The 23,453-nt window shown below is 37.7% G+C and overlaps 1 protein-coding gene across 1 annotated transcript in view; it reads right to left on the minus strand.

The window, feature by feature from the left end:
- Positions 1-23,453, minus strand: part of LOC141331554 (diacylglycerol kinase zeta-like) — a 75,057-nt gene that overhangs the window by 1,030 nt on the left and 50,574 nt on the right. Inside the window, exons 29-36 of the mRNA XM_073836605.1 lie at positions 21,392-21,493; positions 18,906-18,962; positions 10,308-10,342; positions 7,769-7,818; positions 4,473-4,593; positions 2,841-2,877; positions 2,492-2,591; positions 80-238 (exon numbers count right to left, since the gene is read on the minus strand). Coding sequence (XP_073692706.1) covers positions 80-238; positions 2,492-2,591; positions 2,841-2,877; positions 4,473-4,593; positions 7,769-7,818; positions 10,308-10,342; positions 18,906-18,962; positions 21,392-21,493 — 661 coding nt within the window. The remainder of the gene's footprint in view (positions 1-79; positions 239-2,491; positions 2,592-2,840; positions 2,878-4,472; positions 4,594-7,768; positions 7,819-10,307; positions 10,343-18,905; positions 18,963-21,391; positions 21,494-23,453) is intronic.

Below are 23,453 nucleotides of genomic sequence, written 5' to 3' on the forward strand. Positions count from 1 at the left end.
TGTTCCTAGCACTCAAACTGCCCGCCAGGCGCTTTCATTGTTGTGCCACAGATGAAGCTGCTTTTGTTCGGGAGTGTACAGTACGACCGGCCACCAGCACCTTTTCATACTGCGCAACTTCCAGTGTGGTGTTCCATCCCTCCATTTTCAGCCTTTCAGATGCAAACAAAGGCACTTCTGGAAAAGCTGTCAAAAGAGTCCTATAGCTAGCACAATGGAGAATATTAGCCATGATGAACTAAAAGAGATGAGTTACACAGGAGGAAAAGAAAAGCTTTGTGGTAAGGAGACTGATCCCTGCAGGGCATGCCGAACAGAAATATAATCACACTTTTATGGTGCTTTCAAAACCAGCATTCATCCTCATACAAGTCGCAAAAGAGAGAGGGGAAAAAATGATGGAAAGGATAATAGGGATGCTTATTATATAAAGACAATGACAGATGGATAGAGTGTAAAAGAGAAAAAGAGGAAAGGATGTGAGAGGAGGATTGTGCTTCATCATAGGGCAATGAACCATGAGTCACTCTATCCTGGATTTGATGTTTTCTGGATTGAATGAAAGCAAGAGTGCGGGATCTTTAGATTTGATGGAAACGGAGGAAAAGCAGAGCAGAAAAGTGCTGATGGAACTGTTAATCGCAACAGACCACAGTCCAGGAAAATGGCACCACTAAATCAGGTCTCGTTCAGACCATGTCTGTCAGAAGGACAGGAGTACAGTCTCCCTGTAGAGGGTAGATGAAAATCACAGGATATCCTCTGAAGAGAAAAATCTTCATCTTGGTCTGCTCTCAGACCGTGTCAGACTGGTGACTTTACACATTTCATCTCCCTCAACAGCACATGAGTTACTGATAATTACAGAGATAGAACTGAAGGCTGTCAGACAGACGAGAGTCCATCTGCACCCAGGAGACTCAATCAGTGCCGTCTCACACATTTATCAGATGGGAGCTGGGAAAGGTCCGTTAGACTGCTGTGAGCTTTAGAGGAGCCGGTTACACTGAGGCCCAGTGGTGCAAAGGTACAAAACTACAGGAAAAAAGGCGAGCGAGTAAACGACAGAAAGTACTGCTGAGAGTTCTAACCACAAATGAGATTTCTGTGCTTTGTGGAAAATCATTCCCTTACAGATCTCTTCAAATAAGTAGTTTTTAAATGGATGTTTCTTCTGAAAAGAAGAGAGGCAGTAATTAGAGTCTAGTGTGTCTACAGCTGTGTGTAATTTTGCGGTACACCAATCAGAAGTGCTGCTGGAAGACCTTGAGTCTCTTGGCTGGATCTGTGGAGGTGAGCGGGGGAGAGGGAGGGCTGCTGGGGGGAAGAATGGTTCCTTGTTTCATGCGGAGGTCTTAGTCAGCACTGACTAACAGAGCAGTTGAGTACAGAGACGTTCGGGGATGGAGACCAGCTGGAGGCTACAGCCAAAATGAGAGAGATCCAAAAGCCACAAACGTCTACAGAGAACCAGCTTGGCATGAATCTGTATCCAGAACTTACCAAAATTATTCCTTCCTAAATTCTCATATCAAGTATGAACAGGGAATAAACTCTGGCAGGATGTGTAGCAAACGCTATGCCATTATTTCTCATTCTGTTTTTGTCAGGCACGACACCAGACCTGGTCATGAGGCTTCATTCTGTGCATGTAAGTAGGCCACTATGAACATTAAAGGGATAGTTTAGCCCAAAATGAAAATTTATCATCATTTAATCACCCTCATGTTCTTCCAAACCCATAAGACTTTGGTTAATCTTTGAAACACGAACTAAGACTTTTTCTGAAACCTGAGAGTGTTCTTTCCCTTGACCGAAAGTCCAAATAACCAAAACTTAGAAGATCCAAAAATGAAATTAAGCCGTATAATCCAAGTCAAGATATGCTCATTTTATGTGCTAAACAGATTTAATTTAGGCTTTTTTGTATCTAAAGAATACCAAAAAAATAATCAAATTAATTCTAACATTAACCTTTAACAAAGTCTTTGGAATGACATAAGGTGATATTTGACCCAAAGTGATAGTTCAGCCAAAAAAACGAAAATTCTGTCATTAATTACTTACCCTCATGTCGTTCCAAACCCGTAAGATCTTTGTTCATCTTCGGAACACAAATTAAGATATTTTTAATGAAATCCGAGGGCTCTCTGACCCTCCATAGACAACAACACTACCACGTTCAAGGCTCAGAAAGGTAGTAAGGACATTGGTAAAATAGTCCATGTGACATTTCTTCTCTTCTCTCTTTCTTCTCTTCTCTTCGCTTTCTGGGCCTAACATGGTAGTACCTTTGCCGTCTATGCAGGGTCAGAAAGATAAAATATCTTAATTTGTGTTCCGAAGATGACCAAAGGTCTTACGAGTTTGAAACGACATAAGGGTGAGCAATTAATGACAGAATTTTCATTTTTGGGTGAACTATTCCCTTTGTTCCAGCATCAAACATGAACATGAACATGAACTGTATTTCTCTACATGTCTATCTCACCTGTAAGTCTGTCTTCATGAGAGATGCTCCCGCCTCCACTAGGTAATGACAGATTGTCCTCTGACACAACGAGGCCGCTTTGTGCAATACCGTCTCTCCACTGAATAAGAAAGAAAGAGACAAATAGAGAGGAAGCAAGAGATAGAGAGAGGCATAAATAGACAGAGAGAGCAGGAGGCAGAAAACAAGACAAATTGGAGGCTGTTAAAAATGAAAATAATTCCTGAGAAAGCCTGGCCTTTTGAGTGAGCCAGTCCTGACTACAGTATTATAAAATAGAACCTGAACCTTTACTGTCAACAGATAAAAATAACAAATGTCATCAGTGTGCATTTAAAATGACACTCACTTTTCTCTCTCCGTTACATCCAGGATATCGGTGGGTGCTGTGGAAAAAGAGGGGGGGGGGGGGAAAAATCAAACCTTGCAACCGCACTAAAGCATGCGCCCTGAGGTGATGGTGTGTTGCCTAATGAAGAGCTGTAAAAAGCATGCGTGGGAGAGAGAGATGACCTGTTTCACACACCACCCCCAACACACACTACAGATAACACACAAAACAGTGACTGAAAGCAAACAATCCCAGTCAGAAGTTTGGAAACACCTGAATGTGTTTCTTATGATCATACAGACCTGTTGATTTAAAGTACTGGAAGCTTGAAGTTTGTTTTGTAGACAAATATCAGTTATGTACTGTATGTTATCGGTTAAATCAGTTTTTTTTTTGACAATGCCAAAACAAAATGTAGAATCTAACAAAAATTACAAAATGTAAAATCAAAAATATAATATCCATTTATGTCAGTTTTGATAATGTTACAGTACCAGTCAAAAGTTTTTGAACAGTACGATTTTTTGTTTTTTAAGTATTCTGTTTTGATCACCAAGCCTGTGTTGTATCCAAAATACAGCAAATGTACTTTTTAAAATAACTGCTTTCTATTTGAATATATTTTAAAATGTAATTTATTCCTGTGATAATAGCTACATTTTCAGCATCATTTTCAGCATCTTCAGTGTCACATGATCCTTCAGAAATCATTCTAATATGCTGATTTGCTGTTCAAGAAACATTTTATATTGTCATTACTATCAAAATTAAAACAGTTGAGTACATTTTTTCAGGATTCTTTAATGAATAGAAATATCTAAAGATCCATCAGATAAGTTCTTCTGAACTTTCTATTCGTCAAAGAAACCTGAAAAAAAATCAACTCAGCTATTTTCAACATAATAATAATGATGATAAATGTTTTTGAGCAGCAAATCAGAATATTAGATTGATTTCTAAAAGATCATGTGACTGGAGTATTGGTACTAAAAATGCAGCTTTTAAATCACAGGAATAAATGAAATTGTTAAATATATTCAAATAGAAAACAGTTATTTAAAAAAGTAAAAATATTTTAAAATGTTACTGTTTTTGCTGTACTTTGGATCAAATAGATGCAGGCCTGGTGAGCAGAAGAGACTTTTTTAAAAACATTAAAAAAATCTTACTGTTTAAAAACTTTTGACTGGTAGTGTGTTTTTTCACATTTTAAAAATAGCAATGAATACACAGGTGTGAACCAACTTTTACTGGTATTGTAGAACAAATAATTATAAAATATATATACCTGTAAATTAATAGCTTAAATATGTTAAAATGTTCATGATACTGCACTGTGATCATGGTATTCAAATTAACTTTTCACTTAAAATACTGTGTTAACAATATCACTTGTAGTTAAGAAATTGTATTTAATGAAAAAAAAAATTATATGTGAAATGTTTTCACTAGCAGTCAACCCTTACTGTACAGTATATGAGAACTGAGAGAGAGACTCTCAAAAATCTACTCCACATATGCAGCTTTTAAATCGATTGTTAAACAGAAATAACAAGACATACAGGCATAAAAACTACTAAACAAAGCCATTTTGTTTATGTCAGCAGCTTTTGAGAGCTGTAACAGATATGTGTTATGTGATCATTTTACCATTATCAATGATGTATCTCACAATCTCCTTGCTTCCCACTTCCACAGCATAGTGCAGTAGGGTACGGCCCACAGGGTCCTGCACACACAGGTCTGCCCCCTTCTTATGCAGCTCCTTCAACTGCAAAGAAAAATCTGCCAGTTACACAAACAAACACTGAGATAAACACATCCCAAACAATAGAAAACCAAAGAGAGCATCATGAGAGGAAGCCACATGGTACCCTGATCTCTGAGTCTTATTAATTATCGCAAAGTGCCAAAAAAGTACTAGTTTCCACACGGCTTTCAAACAGAATTTAGTGGTGGGCTCAGATGTGCTTAAGGAGAAAAGCACAAGTTTGGCTGGAGGCTGATAGCAAACACGCCAGTGATCGTCTCAATAGGTTCAAAGAACCCTACCATGCGATCAAGGCCAAAATCTGTCAGAAATTTGCCAGGACTCTTTTATACACCAGAGAGAGTTTGGGCATAAAATACTGGTATTATCACCAGTCCAGTGAGTCTAGAAAGATTAGTATCATCTGAGGTTTCTTTTTATTCAACAGTTTTCAGTCTCATTTGGAGAAGATGAATGCCCTGGGAGGAAAGAGAAGACACCATCTACACACCAGACAGTGCACTCTCTGGACTCCACAACCTGGTAATTACAGACACACCTGAGTGCCTGAGAGTCTTAAAGGAGAACTCCGGTGTGATTTTGACCTAAAGTGTATTGAATCATGATACCGAGTGTGAACGTACCTTGCATATCTCATCTCGGTTTGTGTCCAGCTGTCCGAAATCTGGGGTCAGTTAGCCGATGCTCACAACAGGTTGTCAATGAGAGTCCATAGGGCATCGAAGAAGCCATGTAAATAAATCACTGTTTTACGCCATTTACGAGGCACAAAGTAGCTCCACACTTCATTGGTAGACTTCCAAGGGCCCTGACATTTAAAACGAGACATTGAGAACTCAGAAAAAGCACCGGTAGTTTATTTACAAGAAGATTTATACAGACAGTACCTGGTAGAGAAAATCCGGTCGCCGCCATCTTGAACTTAGTCACGATAAGTCGAGTGTCGAGCACCAAGGAATTTATCAGGTTATCAACTTATCAGGTTGTAGTTTCCTTCGTGCTCGACACTCGACTTATCGTGACTAAATTTAAGATGGCGGCGACCGGTCTGTTCCTGGTGGAAAATGTCTGTATAAATCTACTTGTAAATAAACTACCGGTGCTTTTTCTGAGTTCTCAATGTCTCGTTTTAAATGTCAGGGCCCTTGGAAGTCTACCAATGAAGTGTGGAGCTACTTTGTGCCTCGTAAATGGCGTAAAACAGTGATTTATTTACATGGCTTCTTCGATGCCCTATTGACTCTCATTGACAACCTGTTGTGAGCATCGGCTAACTGACCCCAGATTTCGGACAGCTGGACACAAACCGAGATGAGATATGCAAGGTACGTTCACACTCGGTATCATGATTCAATTTAGGTCAATATCACACCGGAGTTCTCCTTTAATGTAGTTCTGCATATTTCATGCAAGTTTAAATGTCAATTCTGACCGTTTTTGGTTGTATGGTCCAGCTGTAAGGGCGTGAGATGCTTACTGGGGCATGTAAAGGATGCTGCGTACTGCACATCATTGCCCACTGCGACATGCCAAACACCCTCTCAAATGTTCCGTCTTCTCCTCTCTGTACTGAGGCATTACGAGTGGGAACAGGTTTTGGGCTGGGTATGAGAAAGTATCATTCTGGAGAAAGCCTGTTTGGTCACCATAGAAACCAAGAACGAGTGAAAGGTCAAGAGAATATGCAGGATCATTTATCTGGTTCCGCCTCCGCTCTGCAAGATACTTGACATTTAATGGTGAGGTCAGTCCTGCGTTAGAGATGACAGAATATCCTTTAGGCCGAGTGAACATTTAACTAAAAGCACACGGATCGCTCTCTTGCATATTAAATCACTGTAAACACAACATCCGAGCTATGTACTCAAATAATAGGTGTATGTTCTTGCAAGTCAAAACAATTCACCTAGAAGGCAAAAAAGCAAAGTTGTTGTATTTATGAGTTTAAAGAAGTTCACTACCAGAACAAAAATGTACAGATAATGTACCCTTGTCATCCAAGATGTTTATGTCTTTCTTTCTTTAGTCATAAAGAATTTTTTTTTTTTTTTTTTTTGTGGAAAACATTTTAGGATTTTTCTCTATATAGTGGATTCTATGGTGCCCCAAAGTTTGAACTTCCAAAATGCTGTTTAAATGCGGCTTCAAACGATCCCAAATTATCATGAGAAATTATTATGAGAAAGAAGGGTCTTTTCTAGCAAAACGAATGGTTATTTATTTATTTTTTATTACAATTTATATACTTTTTAACCTCAAACACGTCTTGCCTTGCTCTGCCTGAACTCCAGTGAACTTTTCCGGTTCAAGACAGTTGAAAAACTCCCATCTCATTTTCTCCCTCAACTTCAAAATCATCCTACATCGCCCCTTGTCATCCAAGATGTTCATGTCTTTCTTTCTTCAGTCGTAAAGAAATTATGTTTTTTGAGGAAAAAATTTATTTTCCAAAAAGTTCCATTTAAATGCAGCTTCAAACGATCCCAGCCTAGTAAAAAAGGGTCTTATCAAAACAATCGGTTATTATTTTTTAAAATATACAATTTATATACTTTTTAACCTCAAATTCTCATCTTGTCTCTCTTTGCGACGTGCATGAGTAGTCTGTGTATCTCTGGTTCAAAACAGGTAGGGTAGGTCCCATCTTATTTTCTCCCTCAACTTCAAAAATCATTTCAAAATCATTCTACATCCCTACAGAAGTACTGACCCAGTGTTTGCAAAGTGAACATGCAAATAAGATTAAACACCCTTAACAAAAAAACGGTAAAATACAGATGTAGGACGATTTTGAAGTTGAGGGAGAAAATAAGATGTTTTTCAACAGTCTTGAACCGGAAAAAGTTCAGGCAGAGCAAGAGAAGACATGTGTTTGAGGTTAAAAAGTATATAAACTGTAAAAAAAAAATAAAATAAATAAAAATCCCTCGGCTGGGATCATTAAAACCGCATTTGGGATTGTCGCATTTAAACTGCATTTTGGAAGTTCAAACTCAGGGCACCATAGAAGTCCACTGTATGGAGAAAAATCCTAAAATGTTTTCCTCAAAAAAACTTTTTCTTTATGACTGAAGAAAGAAAGAGATAACCATCTTGGATGACAAGGGTATATTATCTGTACATTTTTGTTCTGGAAGTGAACTTCTCCTTTAATGTATTCAAATGATGCTCTTACCTTCTGATGGTCCTTCTTCTTCACACATTCAATTAGATTGTCTGCTGACACTGTAAAATAAACAAGTACTCTGTTAATGAAGATTCAAGGATGTTTTTTTTCTTTTTTTAAGGTTTGTCAAGCAATCTTGAACTTATTTTGAACATTTTCACTTACATAATTACAAAGCAAAGACTGTTTACCAAGATTAAATGTGACTAGATGTGTGAAAACATGTGTGATCAGCATCAAAAACAGAGTTAATGAATAGTGAAACATATTATTTCTCTCTCTTTTTTGCTGTTTTCATAGCTTAATTGATATTTTGATATGATCCCTCAAGTAGGGCTGGACAATATATCGAACAATATCGTGAGGCGCGTTTAGTCAATGAAGCCGGTACTTTGATTAGTAGTAAATCTCCATCACGTGCGTTCCGCTCAGGTTCCGCTAGAGCGGCAATTAATACACAGAGACGTATATCTCTGACAAGCTACGCCATATCGAGCTTAATATCGAATGGATGGAGTGTGATGTGATGGAGATTTACTACTAATCAAAGTACCGGCTTCATTGACTAAACGCGTCTCACAATATCGTTCGATATATTGTCCAGCCCTACCCTCAAGTGTAATTTAAGCAGAGTTTACCAAGATGAAATGTGACTAAAACAGTATGTCATCAACATAAAAAAAATTGTTAATTGAGACTGAAGTATAATTTAGCTGTTTTTGGTTAATGGATAAAGCCATTTTAATTGATCGTGGTCTTATTTTAAACATTTTACTTTGCAATTAAAGCTACACTGTGTAACTTTTGACACTCTAGATTGAGGCACAATTTATCACTTGTGATTGTTGTGCTTCCACTGTTTTGTTGGAATGTCACTAACAACATCAAAACTCCAATGAAGAAAGAAAGAAAGAAAGAAAGAAAGAAAGAAAGAAAGAAAGAAAGAAAGAAAGAAAGAAAGAAAGAAAGCTGAGAAAAAAATCAGCAAAATGTAAATTGCTTTCATGGCACAGTTGTTTTGACTCATTTAAAACAACCATTTTTTTAAATGTTACAAAAGTTTGGCATTAGACATAACAATTGCTATTCATATCAGATAAAGTAGACATGGAAACAATTACAAACTTGTCTAGTGAGTTAGTTATAAGCAAACAGACCAAAGTAGTAACTGGTTTAGAGACATTCTATTATGAACCTAATAAATGTGCTTTAATGCAAACTAAGCATATTTTTGAAAACTCAAGCAAATGTTGCAGTTTTATTTTCAACCTACTATGACACTTTCCACTGCATACAGGAGTAATCTCACTAAATCTGACTCAACAGATCTGAAATATCAATTATTTTTATAGGCTTACTGTAGTGATTCACGGGAAGGAAAAACACTGTTTGGAAGATGAAAATCAATTTCAAAAGACGAAATGAGACCATATGTATGTAACTGTATGATATCAGTATAAAACAAATGTGTTATTTGTAAAAGATCTGTAAAGCTGTGATACCAGATGTGCAAATACTGGTGCTGTAGTTTCCTCATGACAATTGATCACTCCCAAATTATTATTGGTATTATTATTGGGAAAGTGCCTGTATGCACAAATCGCTTATGCATATTTGTTCAATTTTAAGTTATTCAGAGTTATACAAGAAGATGTTCTGTTTATTTAATGCTTTGGGAGCATACAGTTAAAAAGGGAGTAAAAATACGATTTTAATTACGGGTGTTAATCACATTAGCTGATGCTGGCTCTAAGGGTTCAGTCTCAATATGCTAAATCTGTGTTCAAAGCTTTGCAATGCCCTTTGTAGATTTGCCTTCCTAATCCAGCAATCTTGTGTGTTGCTTCACAAACCTCGAGAGGTAAAATATGAAAACACCCAGCTGGGATGTCGGCTAACACGCGCTGTAAAGCTAAATCTACGCCTGTGTCTAAAGATATGCCCGCTCCAATCTAGTTCTCAAAACTCGGTCGCTTTACGGAGTCTTATTTCCTGTCTAGAGAAAGCGTGCACAGGGCCAAATCAGGTTTTGGAAATGCGTTCCTATTTTGCTCAAGCCAGGAAGCTTTGGAGCTAGCGCTGAATTCTAATGTGGATCAATGTGAGTGATGATAACCTGCTCTGCCTCGCTGCACCTCACAGACTGTGAGACAGTCCTTTTCCTCCTCTCGCTCTTTTCCTCCCTTACCAATGCTAAGAGAGCGGAAAACACCACAGCCTTGGCACATGCCCTCTCCTGACAGGCAGCAGCTCATTAAAAAGGAACAAGAACCAAGACCAAGGAGCGTTTACACTCAACTTACACGTAATGAAAGTCAGAAATGATTCACTGAGCAAGAACTGTTCCTCTACTACATGAAGCGTCCCAATTTGCTTCTTGCAGAGACCTGAGACGCTGTAGAGCTTTAACTTGTTCTCACAAGAAAAGACTAAAATTCAGCCCTCATTGTGTTGCCAATTACTTTTATGCATTTAGAATTAGACCTTTTTTTTATCCAAGCAACTTCACTTGATGTTAATTCACTGGAGAAATACTTAAACTTCTTACCAGAGTTTGCATTGTTCAGGTTGCTCTTCTCAAACCTGTGGGAGAAAAAAGAAACTTCTGAGTAAATGATACACTTCAAATCAACTGACAAATATTTTAGAGGACTTCTTCACAGCAGGTATCAGAAATTAAAGTTCTTGATGCACACACTCTAAAGCCATTAATCTCAACTTGAATCATCTCCAGATGTTTTTCCTGATGAAGTTGTTTAAATGCATTCTAAATCCTAAAGAATGGCTACAATGCACATGCACTCTTATCCTCCTGTCAGATTTATTGAGCAAAAGAATAATGACTTCAAGTGAGCTTCATAATATTTGCAAGAGATGAATTGAGGAGAGAACCCAAACTCAATGAATGTCACTGCAATGCTATCAGTGTGACATGAAGACTGTTTGACTTCATATTGCGCTGTGCAGAACGAGTCTCGAGCAGGGCATGTTGGTTAGAAATTTTGTTTCGACTTGGTGTGGTGCTGATGCCATCAAAGAGCGATTTGACAGCAGTTGGCTGGATCAGCCAGTATAATTTTCCAGAGCGGCTGCACAAGCTCTGATGATAACAGCCATTTCACGATTGATCAGAATCACCGATGGTGTGCATTTTATATTTATTCTGACCCCCTTAGTGTCACAAATGCTCACAAATCAGTGTTTTTTAACAGTAAAAACTCTTTTAATGCAATCTTAATGTTTTTAATGTAATCTTTCTGTTACAAATGTTGTTAATCAAAATAAAACAGATAATAGTCTTTAAATTATACAGCTTGTCTTAAACATTCTTTTCTGTATTAGGAAGCACCTAACATGCAGTTGAAGTCAAAAGTTTACATACACTTTGCAGAATCTGCAAAATGTTAATTATTTTACCAAGATAAAAGGGATCATACAAAATGCATGATATTTTTTTAGTACTGACCTGAATAAGATATTTCACATAAAAGACATTTACATATAGTCCATAAGAGAAAATAATAGTTTTTATAAAAAAATAACCCTGTTCAAAAGTTTACATACACTTGATTATTAATGTGTTGTTACCTGAATGATTCACAGCTGTTTTTTTGTTTGTTTAGTTGTTTATGAGTCCCTTGTTTGTCCTGAATAGTTAAACTTCCCACTGTTCCTTCAGGTCCCACAAATTCTTTGGTTTTTCAGCATTTTTTTTTTTGTGCATTTGATCCCTTTCCAACAATGACTGTATGATTTTGAGATCCATATTTTTACACTGAGGACAACTGAGGGACTCATATGCAATTACTTCAGAAGGTTCAAATGCTCACTGATGCTTTAGATGGAAACACAAGAGCCAAAGGGTAAAAACTTTTTTTAAGGTATTATTATTAGATTAGGGTAACTTTCACTTATTTTGTCATCTGGGAAACATGTGAGTATCTTCTATAGCCCCTGAAGGGCAGTACTAAATGTAAAAAAATATGATATTCAGGCAAAATAAGAAAAATGTACACATCTTCATTCTGTTTAAAAGTTTTCACCCCGGCTTTTAATGCATTGTGTTTCCTTCTGAAGCATCAGTGAGCATTTGAACCTTCTGTAATAGTTGCAGTCCCTCAGTTGTCCTCAGTGTGAAAAGATGGATCTCAAAATCATACAGTCATTGTTGGAAAGGGTTCAAATACACAAAAATGCTGAAAAATGAAAGAATTTGTGGGACCTGAAGGATTTTTTTTTTTTGAAGAACAGCAGGCAGTTTAACTTCAGAACAAACAAGGTACTCATGAACAACTATCACTAAACATAAAAAACAGCTGTGGATCATTTAGGTAACAACACAGTATTAAGAATTAAGTGTATGTAAACTTTTTAACATTAACATTTTAACATTTTGCAGATTCTGCATGTGCATGTAAACTTTCGACCTCAACTGTATTCAATGAACAGTGTTTCTGGTTACTACACATAAAATTCAAAAGTCTGTTTATCTAAGAGGTACTACATCTAATCCACTCCATCTGCGACAAAGTACACAAACACTGTGCGAACATCACTACGAGAAGTTTAAAGTGTCCGTTATGATGGCTCCTCCCCCAAGAATCTCTCTGATCGGTAAGGGCAGGTGCAACCAAAGTCGAACAGACCTAATGATGATGCCATCGTTGACACTACACCTCCTCTCTGTCTCTTCCCCTGACTGGAGCATCTCCTGTGTGCTCTCACCTAAAAGAATATTTGATCAAAGAGCTTCCCACCCCACACTAAGAAGGCTGGGAGACTTTAAGAAAAAGAGACGTGTGGCACCACAGGGCTTTGGATCCTGAACTTTGCTAGAAGCAGTGTGATTCTGAGATGGTTTCTTCACCAGAAACACACCGCAAGGAAATATGTAACAGCTTCCTACAGCTTTTCACATAACAGCTGAAGATCTTTGGTATATCATAATGAAGTGCAATGCGGGGGTCAGAGGTCAAGAGAGATCAGGCCATGGTCAATTGAAAAACAATAAACCTGTTATTCACATAAGTTTTTAATAAGAGTTGACTATAATGCAGATCTTTGGTATACCATAATGAAGTACAATGCAGGGGTCAGAGGGCAAGAGAGGTCAGATCACGATCAATTGAAAAACAATATACTGTTTCACTTCGAACAAACTGCCTCAAATTGAGTGAGACAGAAAAGGAGGGAGGGAAAGGTAAAGGAGTTCATGAACACTTAAGTCAAAGCCTCTACACACTGTTTCCATTGTGATATGCCTTATGAGTGATTGTGTGTGTGTGTGTGTGTGTGTGTGTGTGTGTGTGTGTGTGTGTGTGTGTGTGTGTGTGTGTGTGTACCTGGTATTCATCACGTTGTGGGGACCAAATGTCCCCACAAGGATAGGAATACCAGTAGATTTTGACCTTGTGGGGACATTTCGCAGGTCCCCATGAGGAAACAGGCTTATAAATCATGCACAATGAGTTTTTTTGATGAAGTAAAAGTGTGCACAATCTCCTGTGAGGGCTAGGTTTAGGTGTAGGGTAGGTGTAGGGCCATAGAAAATACAGTTTGTACAGTATAAAAACCATTACGCCTATGGAATGTCCCCATAAAACATGTAAACCCAACATATGTGTGTGTGTGTGTGTGTGTGTGTGTGTGTGTGTGTGTGTGTGTGTGTGTGTGTGTGTGTGTGTGTGTGTGTGTGTGTCAGAGAGACAGAGAAGGAGAAAGACTGTTAGCCTTGCTAAGGAATCTGAGTGTGTCCCCTAATTTAAAAGCAGTTCACAGGCTCATAAATCTGGGCTCTGACATGTCTTCCCAACACACACACACACACACACACACCTTTGCTGTAATGTTTGCATGCCCCCTCTAGCCTTACAGCTGAGGTTCAGCCTCCAGGCAGTGAAATTTGCTCCGGTAAGTGTATTTCAGATCCCTGAAAACACAAAACGCGACTCTCGGCTATCAAAAACCATCTCTATCAATCATCATTTATCTTTTCATATAGCTCTATCATGACCAGTGTTGGGGAGTAACTAGTTACATGTAACTGGATTTACGTCATTTAATTACAAAATAAATGTAATTGTAATTAGTTACAGTTACTGAGAAAACATTTGTAATTAAATTACAGTTACTTCTGAAAAATGCCAGCGATTACAAAGGGGATTGCATCTGAATTTTTTCACACACTCACCCCCACTTACAGATTTAATTGACTTCTTTCATAAATTGCATTGGTGTCTCATTTTAGAGCAGTCAATGTTTCAGGAGTTTAGAACACAGAATAGGACACATGCTTATACAATAACTGTATTATTTCCTTTTTGGGTTTATAAATAAACTTTATTTTTTCATCTCTCTACTGTCCTCTCACAATAAAAGGCATAAAATGACCCCCCAAAAAAAGTAAAAAAATAAATAAATAAAAAAAAAAGTCTGAATTTGTGGTGGCTGTGCTTTAAATTAAATTATTACATGGTACTGTGGAATGCTTAATTCTGATTGGTCAGTCACGATATTCAGGGCAACTTAAGTCAGTGCTATATGCTTGATAATTTTTCTTGGCGAAAGCTTTGTGTTTGGTTAACTAAATTATTAAAGCTTAATTCAATATTATGTGGACAATTTCTTAATTCTGTCATCCTGGTATCGTGGACTCACTCTATTGTTTCATACAAACGCAGCTGCTGCCATTTTTTTGTACACTGTAATGGATTATAAAATAACTAACAAAACTAGTACTACTTCCTTAATTATTTATGTGGTGAAATGTTGAGTAAGAAAACTGGTAAGACTGCACTGTATACCTAAAATGTCTAATTTGAACTTGTTGTTTGCTAGCAACTGATTCCTTCATGGAAGCTTTGCGTTCAAATATTTCAACTCAGATCAGTGTTTCGTGTCTAATAATTTTGACCTAAACATCTAAATAATCTATGAAGCAGTTGTGTGGGATAATGTTATTGATAATGTAGTCAGTTGTTACCACAGAATAAAGATGTATATTATCCCTTACTTAATTCAAGTGATGAAGGATTTTGAAAGTCTGACAATAATCAATGTTGAGTGCTACTGTAAGATTAACTCTGCCTGGTTTAAATGTTTCAAAATGAATAACAGTTGAAAATATTCTAAATTTAGAAAAGTAATCAAAAAGTTACATTACTTTTATAAAGTAATTGAAAAGTTACACTACTTTTTACATTTTAAAACAAGTAACTTGTAATCTGTAACCTATTACATTTCCAAAGTAACCTTCCCAACACTGATCATGACAAATGACGTTCAAATACACTGATCTCAGGTCAGCCGTGGGGAACGTTCAAAGCAGGCAATCTTTTCCTGTGTGACTGAAAGTTCACAGCAGCACTACAGTTGAGAAAAACACAACTTAACCACTTCAAACAGTTTTACATCAGTCTTGCTGATCAGCATCCACATTTATTTTCAGCCATATCCATTTTGCTCAGATTGAACCTCTTTAGACAGAAAAAGGTGTCCAGCTGAGTTGGGACTCGATGATCTCAAATCTCTACGTATTATGACAGCTTGACGCATTTGACTGGAATCAGGGCAAATGCGTCTGTCTAACCATCATGTCCTGGAGGACAAGCTGGCAACGGTTTATTCCCCCAGCCTAAGTGATCATCCAGTGTTTCAACATGTCTGAACCATTCCTTGGTATGTAACCCAGACGGCAGCTGTAATTACTGACGTTCCTCAACCTGCTTTTACAACACACTCACACGCTCTCAAAAAGACACCCTAACATACTCACACACATGCTCGACACCGCAAAATAGCTCACGGCAGCTATAATGGGGTTACTGAGTTTTTGCTAGCTGTAATTGCTAGTAATTTACCACATTTACAGAAAGGGTAGAAATGTGACATAGGGCCAATTATTCGATATGAATCCAGAAAACACTTATTAGTTCCAGAGAGAAATGGCAATCTGAATCAGCCTGGCGTTTACTCACTCAGACCAGCAGCTCTTACCAGTTCATGACAAATCGCATTTGCAAGCTAGTTTTATTATTGATTGTGGACTGGAATGTTCTCCTCTAATCACTAGTGAGATTTATGAGCAGAAGTCTTTCGTTAAACAAAAGCAGGTCTTAATGAGGGCGCTTGATGGTCCGTGCTGTGAATACAATACCATTAGAGGAATCTCCAATATACTTCAATGTAAGAAGGTTTTAAGGGTCAAAGTTCAGCTCACCAGGGACCAATCAGACTTTGGCATGGACAGGATCTCAGCTTGTAATGAAGGCTGTGATGCGCCATTAAACTGCCCTCGCTGCTCTTGCGTATCTTTCCTTGTTTGCTTCTCCTCATCAATATAACCTTTATTATACTCCTTCCAATTTACCATTTGCAGACACCGCGGTTCGCTCAGACTACACAGGAAACAAGGGGCTAATCTCTCACTCATGCTCTTGCTTCCTCCTGCTGTTATTTGCTTGGAGTATCAGTGTTCAGATGTAAATCTGCCTCAGAATGAGAGTTACTCATGGGCCCGGCTATAATTCCATTACAGGGGAAAATACAAATCCCTCATTTATGTATGACAGGAAAAACAACATAAAACATGCATCAATTAATTATCGCTTCTATTCAAAATTAAACCAACAGGAGCAGAAACCTAATCAATTTCTCTGGTAGACAGAGATATAGAGATAGAGCAGAAGCTGCTGGTTTAATCAAACTTTCAAGCGTGCTAAGCTGATCTGAGGTATTGATGAGCTGTAGAATATGGGCATTGGAAGAGATAGTGCAGTATAAGAACAAACTGATGAGGTTTTCAGGATGTCACAGTTTTAACAAGCTGTCTTTATGCTTGAAGCCATTCCTTAAAGGGATAGTTCACCAAATAAAAGAAGAGAATTCTTTTATCACTTACTCTAATGTCATTCCAAACATCTATGACTTTTTTCAAATGGGTTCAAAACAATGTCAAACACCACTTACTGTAATTGTATGATCCAAGACACTGCTCAAAATATCGGGTTGGAACGACAATGAGGATGGGTAGATGATCACAGGATTTTTATTTTTGAGTGAACTATCCCTTTAAAGCGAACCCTAGGTATTAAAACTTGTATATTGGCTACATATAACATGAATTACGTCGAAAACTCCACTTAAATACTTTCCAAACAAAAAAAATCAACATTATTTTATACATATTTTGGACTATGAGGGGCACCATTATTTTTAATGATGTCAAATGGTTGCACTTGGTGTGCTACTGGCGCTACCTGTTGCTATTTTTACTGCAGCACAACTCAAAATACTGATATGATGCCACATTGTGCAGCTCTTGGTTGTAATTTTCAGTTGAAGGGCAACAACAGAAGCAAAGTCTTCACTGCTTTACTAGAGATAGAGAAAGGAATGGGAAGATGCCTGTGGATGAATAAAACTTCTTTGAGAACAAAATGTTCTCTCCACTTTAGCCCTGATGCCTTTGAGGATTTTAGTAGATAACTGCTACTGAAAGAGCTTACAGATGGCAGAGACAAGAAATGCTAGATGCCATCCTCGCAGGATGTAAACATCCCAACACTTGTCACGATGCCGTGGCCACTAAAGGAGTTTCTCATCACAGATTTCACTTAATATCTAGGGGCGTTTAGACTCCTTCTGGTGAAAAATCGACGGTTCGGAATTTGGTTTAAGCCTACACTGATATCCATCTCCACCTGTAAGCTCTTTCAGTAGTTGTGGCCATTGTATCAGTTAGGGCTGCCCATGACTAAAGATTTTGGTCGTTCATTTTAAGCATTAGTCGACTATTAGTCACACTTATATTAATAAACCATATAAATCATAATAATGAGCCTTTAATTGCCTACATAGCCTAATAAGTGCTCAAGCACACGCAAAAAAAACCTTGCCACAGTGCAAGGATTACATAATCTAAGAATATTTGTTTTCTATTTGAATTGGTAGACGTTTCACTCTCTATAGATATAATTTTCATGTCTGTAAGGCAAGTATACACAGGGTTTTGAAGTTTCGCGTTCAAGTTCACAGAGACTGAGACGGCAGAAAGCGCATTCTGTTCGCTTTAATTATTTTATAAAAGTGCAACATTTTATTGTTATTGTGAGCGTTTATTGTAATAAACGTAGATTCTTTACTGGTTCTAACAGATTCTTTACAGATTGGGGGCACCCCTAGTGTATTCCAAGCGCCTGCAACCATTTCACGTCATCAAAATAATGGTGCCCCCCATAGTCCAAAATATGTATAAAACAATGTGGATTTTTTAAATATAAATCTTTTGTGGGTTTTATACTACATATTTCAGTAAGAGATATCATTTACGTTATATTAAGCCATACAAGTCTTAACATTCACTAGGTTCCTTTTAAGAGGGGTTGTTCACACAAGAAAGAAAGGTAAGGTCTTAAGATGTGGTTTTGAAAGTTGAACTTCTGTTAACCTCACACAGTGTCTTCAAAATAAGAAGCTTACGCATGAGACACTGAAAAAGCAGTGAGACATACCGCAATTGTCAAAGATGTCGGTTTAGCAGCTGTTTACATAGAAAAACAAAAAGCAGTGAAGTGGAACACAAAAATGCATTCTGTGTGAACCGGCCTGTAGTCTTCAAGAAAACAGCAGTTAGAGAATACGATGACAGACATCACACTGGAGAATGCCAGACAAGACAAAACACGAGCAAACCAGACTAGGAATGACTACACTGGACCAGTCCAGCACAAACTAGATTAGACCAGAACAGGGTAAATTACTGCACTGATTGTACTTTGCTTCGCAGAACTTTTGCCAGTTTATGTGTACTTGTGCGCGTGTGTGCATCTCTTTTCTAAAGTCGTGTCAACAGAGACAGCTGGGCCTAATAAGGAACAGAACAGGCCGGTAAAAATAATAATCAGCAGCAGAAATGGTGCGGCCCCGCTGTGCTAGAGTTCATTTCCTCATGGCAGCAATGACACTCATAGCCCACATTAAGAAAAGCCACTGGCCAACAGTAACTATGCCCACTGGGATTAAAAGAGTAGAGCAGCTCTTTGAACACTTTCAACACGAACATCTATAGCAGCTCTAAGAAGACGCAACTGAAAGGGTACAGAGAAGGGAGGAATACAGAAACATAGTCTGCAAAGCTTTGTCTCACCTGCTGGTAGGTTTGAAATCTGCTGCTGTTGTATTTGAGCGATGAACGCCCCCCACCCTTCAAAACAACAAAAGAATTAAACAAAAAACAAGTAAATAAATGAACAGAAATGTAAGACAAAAATGATAAAAACATGACCATAAACAATAATTTAAATAAATTTGCATTTCCCAAAGGAAAAACTGATGTTTACATGGCAGTAAAAGTGCAAAATATTTTAAAAGATTGTGGATGAAGTTGGTGCGGCATTTTAAAGACTCAAAAAGCATTGGGCATGTAATGTAATGCAGACACATTTCACCATTACAAACAAGGGTGGTTCTATTATCTCTGGTCTGGCCAGATATTCCTCCCCTCAGGCAGGGTTGTGGCCTGGACGCCACTGGAGCTTATCAATTCATGGCCAGCACAAATGTTATATAATGCACCACAGACAGACAGACATTGGAGTTTCCTTTACTGAGATATCACTGACCCTAGGAGAAACTTAATAGGACCCAAAGAGCCCATCATTTAGGATCACAAAGGAGAGTGTGAGTCCAGGACAGCCCTCTGTGCTTTACAGAGCTGATTTCACACAAGAAGGAGATTTGTGATTGTGGTTTCTGACTAGAAAGCAGTCAGGCAGTGATATCCCTTATGTCTTCTGTGCAGTAAAACCTAACAGTTCATAGCCAGCAGCTTTTTGCATTTTTATCTCTTGGCCTGTTTCCAGTGGTCAGTTCTTTTCTCTGTATGCCATTATGTGGTCTGCCTGGGATACCAAAGGGCATCTAAGGAAAACTTTTCTTATCTTCTCCTGGTCACATATGCGAACACACACTTCATCACAAGAAGTAGGAGACAAATGTCATTCTGTCCTGCCAGATACTTTCCAGTCAAGCATAAAAATAAATTAAATTATCTCGGAAACAATCAGTTCTAGAGACCTTTGCCTTACAAATAAGATCCAGCATGGATATAAATATATAAACTATATACAAAATAAGCAAGAACAGAGACTTATTCTAAGCAAAACGTATTAATTAAACATGCCAGCATTTTCTTCAATGTACTGTAAGCATCATGGCATGTATGTGAAAACGGTTTAATCTTTTCATGCAGCCCTCATGAAACGCTCATGGGAAACTATTAAATGCATCCTTGAAAAACCTTCATGAAAACCCTTTGGACACACTTTCTCTCTCTCTCTGGGTGCACACACACACACAGTGCAAGGAAAATGCAAAACGCATTTCTAAACAGTAAATGAGATGTCACACTTTTCACTAAAAAATGCCTGGTGGCCACAGTTGAAGTTGCAAATGAACCAACAGATTCAAGCACACAGACGAGCACATTTACACATCGGGAGCGAATACAATACTTTATAATTAAAAGGGAACTTCATCTCATTTGACTGTCTATTTTTTTCAGAATGCAGAAAAAAAATGATTATTTTCAATTAATTAAAAAAATAAATCTAGCATTTGAGCTAACAACAAAAGACTCAAACAGTCAAACTAATGCAGTAAAAAGGTACTTGGTACTGACTCTGACTGGATGAGCTACAGTCAAACCAAAAATTATTCAGACAACAGATATAATTTTTGATACTTTTTTACTAGTGGGTGCAGGACACTATAGTTCATTTATGCAAGAGAGGATAGACATATACCCAAAAATTCTGCATACAGTGGACTACCAGTACAATTTGGGACCAAAAAGTATTCAGACACTTTGACCTGACAATGTTTTGCTTAAATGTTTTTTCTTTAATTGCTAATACAACCTTTTATACACCACAGACTGAACAAAATTAAGCATGGCTTTGTAATTGGTCAACAAATTATTGATAGTTGTGTAGATACTGGCATACTAGCAGTTTGTCTGAATTTTTAGTTGATTGTAATCCATTACATACCTTTCTATCAAAGTTATCAAGATGAATTTGTTCTGACACAGTTTAACTCTGAGTTCTTGTCAAATTTTATTACCATTTTCGAAACTATAGTGAATAACCTGTGATAATGTGAGAAATGTTGAGAGTGTCTGAATAAATTTGGGTTTGACTGTACATTCGAAACTATTATAAAACAGATATCAGTTGTGTTGCCGCTCGATAAGTGTAAACAACTCTTAAATATTAAGATGTTCTGAGATACTTCATACTGCAGCCCTACATACTGTATATATTATCAAAAAACATCACAAAAAGAGATATGCAAAAGGAGTTAGTTATTTTTTGCAATTACAAAGAATAGCTAGTAAGGGTTCTCTCAGAGAACTACTCAAGATTCACAGATCAGCATTTCTCATACCAGCACAGAACTTAATATTCTGCTTAGGGCCATACAAATGTAGATCAGAAAGAACACGCAAGAACATTCAGTCTGAAAAAATAAAAAAATAAAACTATTTCTGTTTGGCAGCAGGCTTGATCCACGTGGCTGGAGTTTTAGAGATGTGTTCAGGAGGATCATAAATGTTCTCTCTGTAGCTCTTACCTGCTGAGAGCTGGTTTGGCTGATCTGAGCGAGTCACTGTGTGCAAGTGCTTCTGCCACAGAACTGTCACTGGAAACACGCTTCCTTTGGAGCTCTGCAACCCTGAAAAACCAATGCAAGAGACACACACAGACATTATCAAGAGGAATATGTGGTATTGAAACAGCAGGCCAGTCATTATATCTGCAGCCAACAAAAAACAAAGGCTGCGATGTACCACAGTCCAGCTGGTAACAAATCATAATGATGTGTGTGCTTGTTCTTTAATGTTGAAAGTCTTTGTGGCTAATAAAAACACATCTAATAGATGAGAAACACCCTAAAACATATAGAAATATGCTTAGATGCATAGCGTTTTTGTTTATAGTATATAATAACAGCATGTGAGAGAACAGGAAAGGAACAGATGAAGGTGGAGACAGAGAAAGATAGAGATACTATACTTTGATCTTCACTAGTGCATGTATCACCCTGTAGCAGTCTGATCTCATTTGGTGGAAAAACATTACGAAGACAAGAGAGAGAGAGAGAGAGAGAGAGAGAGAGAGAGAGAGAGAGAGAGAGAGAGAGAGAGAGAGAGAACATTTCTACAGACTCTAAAGACAATGCTTCCTGTCACTTTGTTCACCCACAGCTCACCCTGGCAAACTCAGCACTTAACACCACAAAGAGAACACCACAAAGGCTAATTACATCTTTTTATTAATTTAATATTCCTTTCATGAGTGATTCTGTGTGATTCTGAATTGAACAAAAGCATGTTCAATGTTGCCTCGGCGAGAGATCGTTATTTCATGCCCAAGGGAGTTAAGGGATGTAATAATGCCTGCCAAACGCATCAGCAGTCGTACGCCTGTGTGACTGATTGAGTCTATGCGACGAACAACAAATCAGGAGCAGAAAAGTTACCAAAAAATTGCATCTAAAACAAAAAGTGCCACTGATTTAAACATAAATAAAAAGATGAAATGCACAAATGCAATGCGAAAATGGAAGGAAAAAGGATGTGGAAAAAGGCGAGATCTCAGTTACAAGAAGGTGAGCCAAAGTTCTCAGAAACTCTGAAAGACTCCTGCTGTTTCGCAAGCATGTCATTAGGACTGCAGAAACTATATTTAAGTATCGACAAGGAAGAAAATGTCCAAGCCTTTTGCAACAAAAAGCAAGGCGAATGGACATAATGGTATCTGAAATCTTTTATGCTGCTGTTTCTACACATTTTACAAGAATAAAGAACCCAGAAATATATTTTTTCTTTCTTTACCGAACCAGAAACTAAACAGACTGCAGACATTTTGTAGCTTTGTATGCTTGTGGTGTTTCTTACACAACAGGGTTCAATAAACAACACACTATTATCGAAGTAAACAAGACTGATTAAAGAAAACTTCAGCTTTGATATGGAAAACCCAAGTGGTTTAGAGTGAACCCTGGAAAAGGGTGAGCGAAAAGGTAGTATTTGAATCATTAAGGCTGACAAATGACACATTTACAGTGAAACTCTAAAGTGTACACTCTTAAAAATAAAGGTTCTTTATTGGCATTGGTGGTTCCATGAAGAACCTTGAACATCCGTGGAACCTTTCAAATGCAGAAAATGTTCTTTATAGTGCAAAAAGGTTCTTTAGATTTTTAAAGAATCATAAATTGTTCACTGAAAGGTTTTTTGAGGAACCAAAAATGTTTCTTCTATGGCATCACTGCAAAAACAAGAGTGTACAGTCGTGGCCAAAAGTTTTGAGAATGACACAAATATTAGTTTTCACAAAGTTTGCTGCTAAACTGCTTTTAGATCTTTGTTTCAGTTGTTTCTGTGATGTACTGAAATATAATTACAAGCACTTCATACGTTTTCAAGGCTTTTATCGACAATTACATGGCTTTTTTGTAAAGAGTCAGTATTTGCAGTGTTGGTCCTTCTTTTTCAGGACCTCTGCAATTCGACTGGGCATGCTCTCAATCAACTTCTGGGCCAAATCCTGACTGATAGCAACCATTCTTTCATAATCACTTCTTGGAATTTGTCAGAATTAGTGGGGTTTTGTTTGTCCACCCGCCTCTT

This window comes from Garra rufa, chromosome 3, assembly GCF_049309525.1.
Source record: "Garra rufa chromosome 3, GarRuf1.0, whole genome shotgun sequence".
Lineage (NCBI taxonomy): Eukaryota > Metazoa > Chordata > Actinopteri > Cypriniformes > Cyprinidae > Garra > Garra rufa.